This window comes from Anneissia japonica, unplaced genomic scaffold (assembly GCF_011630105.1).
Source record: "Anneissia japonica isolate Jap-2015-1 unplaced genomic scaffold, ASM1163010v1 scaffold287819_len434453_cov191, whole genome shotgun sequence".
NCBI lineage: Eukaryota > Metazoa > Echinodermata > Crinoidea > Comatulida > Comatulidae > Anneissia > Anneissia japonica.
In genome coordinates this window covers 351,586-361,200 of record NW_022713610.1, presented here as the reverse complement: position 1 = coordinate 361,200, position 9,615 = coordinate 351,586, and the positions used below count along the sequence as shown (strand labels likewise).

General features: G+C 34.1%; 1 protein-coding gene across 11 annotated transcripts in view; it reads right to left on the bottom strand.

The window, feature by feature from the left end:
- LOC117108517 overlaps nt 1-9,615 on the bottom strand; it is a 33,236-nt gene that overhangs the window by 13,931 nt on the left and 9,690 nt on the right. For 10 of the 11 annotated variants that reach the window (XR_004445378.1, XM_033250545.1, XM_033250544.1 and 7 more), the window contains 11 exons: nt 7,467-7,814; nt 6,738-6,953; nt 6,222-6,443; nt 5,706-5,924; nt 5,014-5,235; nt 4,433-4,651; nt 3,739-3,960; nt 3,158-3,376; nt 2,774-2,995; nt 2,245-2,460; nt 1,152-1,367 (listed from right to left, as the gene is read on the bottom strand). Coding sequence is in view for 10 of the 11 variants with exons in the window: in XM_033250545.1 (XP_033106436.1) it covers nt 1,152-1,367; nt 2,245-2,460; nt 2,774-2,995; nt 3,158-3,376; nt 3,739-3,960; nt 4,433-4,651; nt 5,014-5,235; nt 5,706-5,924; nt 6,222-6,443; nt 6,738-6,953; nt 7,467-7,814 (2,541 nt within the window). In the remaining variant the exon portion in view is untranslated. The remainder of the gene's footprint in view (nt 1-1,151; nt 1,368-2,244; nt 2,461-2,773; nt 2,996-3,157; nt 3,377-3,738; nt 3,961-4,432; nt 4,652-5,013; nt 5,236-5,705; nt 5,925-6,221; nt 6,444-6,737; nt 6,954-7,466; nt 7,815-9,615) is intronic. The other variant, XM_033250546.1, reaches the window with a different exon arrangement.

Here is a 9,615-nt window from a genome sequence, read left to right as displayed (position 1 = left end):
TGGTATTTATTTCCGAAAACACTATGCCAGTCTACAAGAAGCGTCGCCTAAATGTAATAATTAGCACGTTGAAATAGGCTAGTAAATAATTTTAACTGGGTTCGTAAATATTGGCCTCAAAATATTGTGGCTGAGTCATGGGCCGATTAAACATAGAAATAGGAAACCTAGAAATATAGTAAAAACGCTGAATAGTAATACTCCAGCGTCGCGACATGCGGACGTTGGTACGAGTAGGTTAGTCTACAAACGTCGCCTAAAGTAATTGATTTTACCCGGCAGAACGAAAGAAGGAAACACAGCTTTTCAGTTGTCTTGGGCCCTCGTTTTTTGACAAACAATGACCTTTCAGAGGTCAAATTGCTGTCAAGAATATGAATTGGCTGCTTCGCATCAATTATATTATCCACCAGTGTAATTTAAAAAAAATATAAACCTAACATTCAGGTTTATACATTAACGTTTGGTTTTAAAAGAGAACTAGCAAAATGATTTTTTGTTCTAGAGAGGATTTTTCGTAACAAAAAATCATATTGCTAGTTCTCTTTTAACTCATGTGGCGACTGATTGATGCTCGGCCCTCTGAAATTATGTTACAGTACATTTATCGCGTCACTGCGACATTATGAGAACTGCGTTATAAGTAACCCTTTTTTGCCACGAAATTTTAATATTTATAAAAATGAATAACGCAGCAAAATAACATTAGGCCTACATTACATTACCTATTTATTTTATTTTTGTTGGAAATATGCAACTTGATAAGGGCAATCTGCAGTTGAGGTGGATTCACAAAAAATTTTCGTACTACAGCAGAGGATTTTAGTGTCATAACAAAGATAGAATACCTAAATCACAAAAGTACACTACCGACACCAGATACACTAAAGTGAGTTAAATATATACGGTATAGTTTCCACGGGTTAAAGCCGGCCATGTTAAAGAGAGTGGTGGTGTACACCAATATCCTCCACCTAAATTATTATACATAATTACTTTTTTCTTTGAAATTAGGCCGACAATGTGGTCTTTAATCTGAGAGCTCAACGCTTGGACATTGGCCAATGGGATTTCAGAGACTGGAAGCAATGATTACATTTTACAATGCAAAGATTAATAATTAATAACAAAATCATTAAAAACAAGCTAACCTATGATTACTTTAAAATCGCAGGTAGCACTGTTTCCTGCAATATCAATTGCTACGCACGAAACTAGTGTGGTATCATCGAACAGACTTCCAGGCAAATGGTTACACGTTATATTAATAGTGCCTTCTTTATCTGTTCCAGTCATGTTAAAATTGACATGTCTAGGGCTACCATATGCGACATCTTCTGGACAAACAATGGTTGGTGCTTCAGAATCTGTAAAAGCAAAGAATATCATTATGCTACATTATTATGTTTGAATTAATATTAAAATGTGGAGTAAATTTAATGTAACCATATTATCATCACTTACCTCATCATCATCATCATAGTCATCATCATCATCTTCAGTATTGTTATTAGTATTATCATCATTATCATTATCGTCATAATCATTCATAATTTTCAGTACGTAACATCACACTGCTGGACACAAAGGCTTCTCCCAGTATCCAGCATCCGTCTCTGTCTTTTGTCATTATTTTTCATGCTGTCGTCCCTGTTTTCTTTACTACCTCCACTCTCCATTTTCTGTGTATCTTCCCTTATCCTTTTCCCATATAGTGGCTGTTATTCTGTTGTTTAATTGGCTCCATCTGTCATCCTTCTTGTTGCAAGATGTCCAGTCCATTTACTTCGCTTTAGCCGTGACGGCTAACTACATTATTCACTTTGTCGGTTAGGCCAACGGTACCTCATTCATTATTCGTTTTCTGTCCTTTCTGTAATCTGTAAATGTTCTTTCTGAATTCTTTGTGTGGTTTGGAGTTTTCCTTTCCATTTCTTAGATCAGTGTCCAGATTCCACCTTGGTGGTAGTCTGCATGGATTCGAGAGTCCCCTTTTCAGGCACATCGGGGTTGTTAGTTCCTTTTTGATTCTTTGTGTCTGCTTTTGTCGCTCTGTAAATTTCTTTTCCATCTGGCCATATCGTTTGGCCTGAGTAGGCCTTTATTTGATTACTTTCTTTATTTCTTTATTGTTGACTTTAAATCCTTTATAAATTGCAAAGTTATTGTACATCCCCCTAGTTTTGACATATTGAACCAAGCCTTCCTGCTTTCTCTGTTTATTTCACAAGAACTGTTACTTACCTATGGTTATTTTAAAGTCGCAGGTAGCATTATTTCCAGTAATATCAGTTGCTAAGCATGAAACTAGTGTGGTATTAAAAAACAAACTTCCTGACAAATGGTCACACGTGATAAAAACAGGGCCCTCTTTATCTGTACCAGTGACGTTGAAATGAACATATCTTGGTGTACCATATATGTAGTATTCTGGGCAGAAAATATTTGGTGCCTCAGAAGCTGCGAAATTAAATATATGTTTTAATGAAATACATATGTTTCAAATACGTGTCATAGTAACATGTTATTGAAATGTATTTGCATTAATTGTAAATTTTAGACCCTTGTTATTCAATGGGTGAATTCCATATCACTATACATTGGGTAGGCAGATACACGATTTAATGACAATCAATGCAAGTGGTGCTTATAATTCTTTGAGTAATTTAGTTCCAGTTCCACTGAACTTTGGAGAGGCTCATGAGATGATGCACAATTTTATTCTTCCTTATCGGAGGACGAAATGTAGAAGGAAAGGCGATAATATACGTACAGACATTAACAGCGAATGAACAACTAGCTGTGTTATTAGCATAGTCCCTTGCAGTACACGCAACGGTCGTATAACCAATAGGAAATGTTGATCCAGAAATAGGAAAGCAATCAACAGTCGGTTTGGATAAGTTGTCAACTGCTATTGGCTGGCTGTAGTTCACCAACGGAATTATTGATGTTATCTGGTCTGTAGTACAATTTATGACTGGATCCGTTATATCTATGTTTTAAATGTATACTCAACTTGATTAAATGACGTTCAAAAAGCGTATAGTTTGCAATTTTGAATTGATGTATAAATGTAGACATTAGTTTTTTCTATTTATAAGATATTAATATTGTGCCTTTTTTGTGATATAATTAAAACAAAAACACGACTAACCTATGAATACTTTAAAATCGCAGGTGACTCTATTACCAGTAATATCAATTGCCACGCATGAAACTAGTGTGGAGCCAACATTGAAGAAACTCCCTGACAAGTGGTCGCACGTGATATAAACAGCGCCCTCTTTATCTGTCGCAGTGACGTCGAAATGAACATAGCTTGGTGTATCATATACGTGGTCTTCTGGGCAGACAATGTCTGGCGCTTCAGAAGCTGCGACATTAAAGGAATATTTATAATAAGATAGATCATGTGTGAGTTAAATAACCCATAAAAGAATTTAAAAATCTAAAATCTAACGAACAATCGAAAGTGGAAAAATACATACAGACCTGATCAAAAGGAATTACTACGAACAGTATGGGCGCCAATATCCTGATAATGTAGCCTACGATACTGAATTTTAGAAAGTTTAAAAAACTACCGAAAATAAATAGACTGGCGTGGAATTCCATTCCTCATTGTATCGGAGTACAGAATGTAGAAATCGACGTCTTCGGATTAGTAAATTTACGAATTAGTAATTAAAATTTCTGTTTAAATTAGTTATGGATGAATGATGACTATATACATACAGACATTTACAACAAAATAACAGTTAGCTGTATTGTTGACATGATCCCTTGCAATACACTCAACGGTCGTGTAACCAATGGGAAACGTCGATCCGGAAACCGGAAAGCAATCGACAATCGGTTTAGATAAGTCGTCTACTGCTATTGGCTGGCTGTAGTTCACCAATGGAATGATTGATGTTATCTGGTCTGTAGTACAGTTTATCACTGGATCCGTTATATCTATGTTTTAAATGTAAACACAACTTTATTAAATAACGTTTTCTATCTTTCAAGAGTATAGTTTTTGCAATTTTGAAATTGATGACTTATTTAAATTGAGACATTAGTTAATATTTATAAAATATTAACATTGTGTATTTTGCAATGGTGTTAAATCTTATAAAATATTAGCATTGTGTATTTTGTAATGGTGTTAAATCTTAAAAACAATACTTCTCATTATAAAGTCAAAGTGATTAGCATCAATTACAGTTTGGTACGGGGTCATTTCCCAGAATAAGGTTTGTTTTTTTTTAATTCATAAAATAACACTGTGCATTTGGTAAAATAATGGTGTTAAATATAATTGACGATGGATGGCATTTCCTAATCTAAAGTTAAAGTGATTAGCGACAATTACAGTCTGGTACTGGAGTCGTTCCAGAATAAGCATTGCGATGGAAATGCGATGAAAAAACAAAACACGACTAACCTATGATTACTTTAAAAACGCAGGTAACTCTATTACCAGTAATATCAATTGCCACGCATGAAACTAGTGTGGAGCCAACATTGAAGAAACTCCCTGACAAGTGGTCGCACGTGATATAAACAGCGCCCTCTTTATCTGTCGCAGTGACGTCGAAATGAACATAGCTTGGTGTATCATATACGTGGTCTTCTGGGCAGACAATGTCTGGCGCTTCAGAAGCTGCGACATTAAAGGAATATTTATAATAAGATAGATCATGTGTGAGTTAAATAACCCATAAACGAATTTAAAAATCTAAAATCTAACGAACAATCGAAAGTGGAAAAATACATACAGACCTGATCAAAAGGAATTACTACGAACAGTATGGGCGCCAATATCCTGATAATGTAGCCTACGATACTGAATTTTAGAGAGTGTGAAAAACTACCAAAAATAAATAGACTGGCGTGGAATTCCATTCCTCATTGTATCGGAGGACAGAATGTAGAAATCGACGTCTTCGGATTAGTAACTTTACGAATTAGTAATTAAAATTTCTGTTTAAATTAGTTATGGATGAATGATGACTATATACATACAGACATTTACAACAAAATAACAGTTAGCTGTATTGTTGACATGATCCCTTGCAATACACTCAACGGTCGTGTAACCAATGGGAAACGTTGATCCGGAAACCGGAAAGCAATCGACAATCGGTTTAGATAAGTCGTCTACTGCTATTGGCTGGCTGTAGTTCACCAATGGAATGATTGATGTTATCTGGTCTGTAGTACAGTTTATCACTGGATCCGTTATATCTATGTTTTAAATGTAAACACAACTTTATTAAATAACGTTTTCTATCTTTCAAGAGTATAGTTTTGCAATTTTGAAATTGATGACTTATTTAAATTGAGACATTAGTTAATATTTATAAAATATTAACATTGTGTATTTTGTAATGGTGTTAAATCTTATAAAATATTAGCATTGTGTATTTTGTAATGGTGTTAAATCTTAAAAACAATACTTCTCATTATAAAGTCAAAGTGATTAGCGTCAATTACAGTTTGGTACGGGGTCATTTTCCAGAATAAGGTTTGTTTTTTTTATTCATAAAATAACACTGTGCATTTGGTAAAATAATGGTGTTAGATATAATTGACGATGGATGGCATTTCCTCCTCTAAAGTTAAAGTGATTAGCGACAATTACAGTCTGGTACTGGAGTCGTTCCAGATTAAGCATTGCGATGGAAATGCGATGAAAAAAACAAAACACGACTAACCTATGATTACTTTAAAAACGCAGGTAACTCTATTACCAGTAATATCAATTGCTACGCATGAAACTAGTGTAGAACCATCATTGAAGAAACTCCCTGACAAGTGGTCGCACGTGATATAAACAGCGCCCTCTTTATCTGTCGCAGTGACGTCGAAATGAACATAGCTTGGTGTATCATATACGTGGTCTTCTGGGCAGACAATGTCTGGCACTTCAGAAGCTGCGACATTACAGGAATATTTATTACAATAAGCTTGATAATGTGTGAGCTAAATAACCCATAAAAATCATTTAAAATCTAAAATCTAACGAACAAACGAAAGTAGAATAACACATTTTATGAAAATAGAGAATTTAAAATCTGCCGAAAATATATAAGACTGGTGCACAATCCATTCCTCATTCAACCGGAGGAAAGAATGTAGAAGTAAAATCGACGTTTTCCAATTAGTAATTTACGAATCGGCAATTAGTATGTCATAAAATAGTTATGGATGAGTGATGACTTCATACATACAGATATTAACAACAAAAGAACAGGTAGCTGTGTTATTGACATGATCCCTTGCAGTACACGTAACGGTCGTGTTACCAATTGGAAACCTTGATCCAGAAAAAGGAAAGCAATCAACATTCGGTTCGGATAAGTCGTCAACTGCTATTGGCTGGCTGAAGTTAACCAATGGAATGAATGATGTGATCTGGTCGATAGTACAGTTTATTATTGGGGCCTTCATATCTATGATTTATAAACATACAGTAAACGTTTAATAATTGATAACAATTTCTTTAATTTAAAGGCGTGAGTTTGATAGTGATGATTAAAGTAATATATAATCTATAAAATTTACCATCCAGCATATTCTATTAACATTAATTTTTGTTATTACTGTAAATCGTTTGAATGGATTGCCACTCTTTACATACAGTTAGAAGGCTTAGCGTCATTCACAGTCAGATGCTGTTAGTCACGGAGTAAGTTTTACAATTAATGAGAAATAATATTTTTTATATATTATATAAAAAGACTAACCTATGATTACTGTAAAATTGCAGGTAGAGCTATTTCCGGTAGTATCATTTGCAAAACATGAAACTAGTGTTGTATCATTGAACGAACTTCCAGACAAGTGATCACAAGTGATATAAACAGCGCCATCATTATCTGTCGCAGTCACGTTGAAATGAACATGTTCTGGCTTACCATATATGAAATCTTCTGGGCAGACAATGGTTGGTGCTTCGGAAGCTTAATCAAATGAATGTTCATGATAAGCTAGAGACCATTTTTAATCATGTGTGTAATAGCATACTAGTGAAAAAGTAGCGGCGTTAATGTGTAGGCCAAGGTATTTCAAAATGACACCAATAATTTATTTGACAATACTTAAGGCCCCATAAAAAAAATTATTAGTTTATCCCCCTATCAAAGAATAAAAACTGATGAGGAAGCGAGGGAGGTTTTTTTTTGTTTTTTTTTTTTTTTTTTTTTTGCTAATCCCGCCCCCATTTTACCGATGAGCACAAGTAAATAAATGGTTAGAGACACATATATAAAAAGTCATAAAAATGGAATCAAACTTATATTTAAAAAATAAGTTTTTGTTCTACCAGTAAGCATATTTGCAAGAAACCCTGAGCTTTTCAAGTGAAAAAAGGACCGTTTGAAATGAAATCAGATTTTCCCCAAAAGTGATGAGGGAGCGGGTGATAAACTAATATTTTTTTTTATGTGGCCTAATTACTATTAAAACAAACTCACCATTTCGATTAACTGCTTTCACAGTTGCAAGAAAGCCTCTTTCGGTTACACTTCCATCCGTGGTCAATAATACCGACATTTTGCTACTCTCAGACAATATAGAGTGGACATTTTCTCCAGTAAAAGAGAATTGATTTAATGAACTGTTTCCTGAACTTATGAACACAAAATCAAATCCAAACTCCAGGTGAAAGTCATTAAACTCGAGCAGAATCAAAAGATCATCTGAGGCACGTATATTCCATTGACAGTTTATGTTGTTGTAGTAGTTGTCCGGGTAATGGGGTGAAGTGAACGACTGTGATTCACCAGCATAGCCAAGGCTTATAACAGCTAGAGCTTCACATTCTAACGGAAATAAATCCATGTTTGAAAATATAATATTAATCATTGTTAATATCCTTTATTATTAATATTATTATTATTATTATTATTATTATTATTATTATTATTATTATTATTATTATTATTATTATTATTATTATTATTATTATTATTATTATTATTATTATTATTATCATCATCATCTAAGCCAGGAGATATGTTTTCAGTCGTGTAAGTTTGTGTGTGTGTAATATTTTCGTGTTTTGTGTGTTTATTTTTATGCAAATTATCTCAAAAACCGCTGCACAGACATAATTGAAAATAGAAGGGAGTGTTAGGTATAAACCAATGAAAAAATGATTAAATTTTGGTGACGGTCCGGAGTAAGGTGTGGATGTGAGGACCAATTAAATGATTTTAGAACAAATAAAATATTTCAAAAACTCATCAACTGATATGCATGAAAGTTTGGTGAAAGTTAACCAAGTTACAAGGAAGACATGATTAAGTGTATGGGACGATCTAAATTCGGGAGTGAATTTGAGGGTCTTTTAAAATCCTAAGGTCTCAGACCTAAATATCTGTAAGAATAATTAATGGATCTAAATGTCTTTTTCCACAATAGTTTGTCATATTTCGATGAAAAATTGTTTCAATTTTGGTGACCATCAGGAGTAGGGTTTGGATATAATAACAACCAAATCCCCATATTTCTATTCGCATAATATTTCCATTTCAACACCAAAACATGGCATGTATTTTTTGTCAGCAATAAGAGTAAAACGTGCCAGTGTGTTAAGCCGGAAGATGTAAGGAATTGGCAGGTGTGCAAGTGATACAATATTTCGAAAATGAAGTTTACATGTTTTGGTGTCGATAATTTGGACCATTCAAAGCAAAATGTCGCAGACCCGATATCTCAAAAACTAATCAACTCTTTCGTGTTAATGTAATTTTTTAGAAGTAGATTTTAGTTGGTGGTTGGAAAGTAGGAACATATTTTTGAAAAATTAGGCCTAGTTATAGAAAGAGATAATACTTTCAAAGGCGTTTCTGTTTAGCTGGTTAGTGTATATTTTTTAAGTATTTGGTGGCTTAAAAATAAGTGGGTTGTCACATTTGTTAGCTCCGATAAGGAACTCTAGGAGTAACCTGTTGATTGATTGATTAAGTAATGGATTTTTTTTTTTGTGAAGTGCGCCACAAATAGCTGGACTGTTCCTGCCATTACTTCTAACATAGGACACGTCGTGATGGTGCGGTGATTGAATTTTTTTAATGTTCATTTTTTCCTGTGTTAGCATAAATAGCCGTTGTCTTTTGTTTTATTTTTCAAAATTTTTATTCTTGTATCCCGCTTTCTATCTTTTTGCACAAGGGTTTTCTGACCGGTACCTTAGGGACTTTCCCTATTCTTCAAACATCATTTTGTAAGGAATTGGCAGGTATACAACAAATACAATAACAGGCCTAGGCCTTTCCAGTTAGTGTATATATTTTTAGGTAGGTGGTGGTTGGAAAGTAAGCGGATTCCCACATTGTTTTACTGTTTCAGTAGTAATAAAATGTTTTAATATTATATATATCTTGGATGTGTAGGCCGACAGTGAATTTTGGTGAAATCATTTTCGGATTACAAAATATAATAATGGCAACTCTAGATACTAAAAGTGAAAATAGTGCCCCTCTTTAAAAAAAAATTGTTAGGGAGAGTTACTGTGCGATTTTGAAGATGAGGGGAAGATGAGCAATCTTACACGTTTGTCCATCTACTGCATCTTTTCAAGAGTATGCCATCCCAGCTATAAGGGCGATTCAGCCTCTT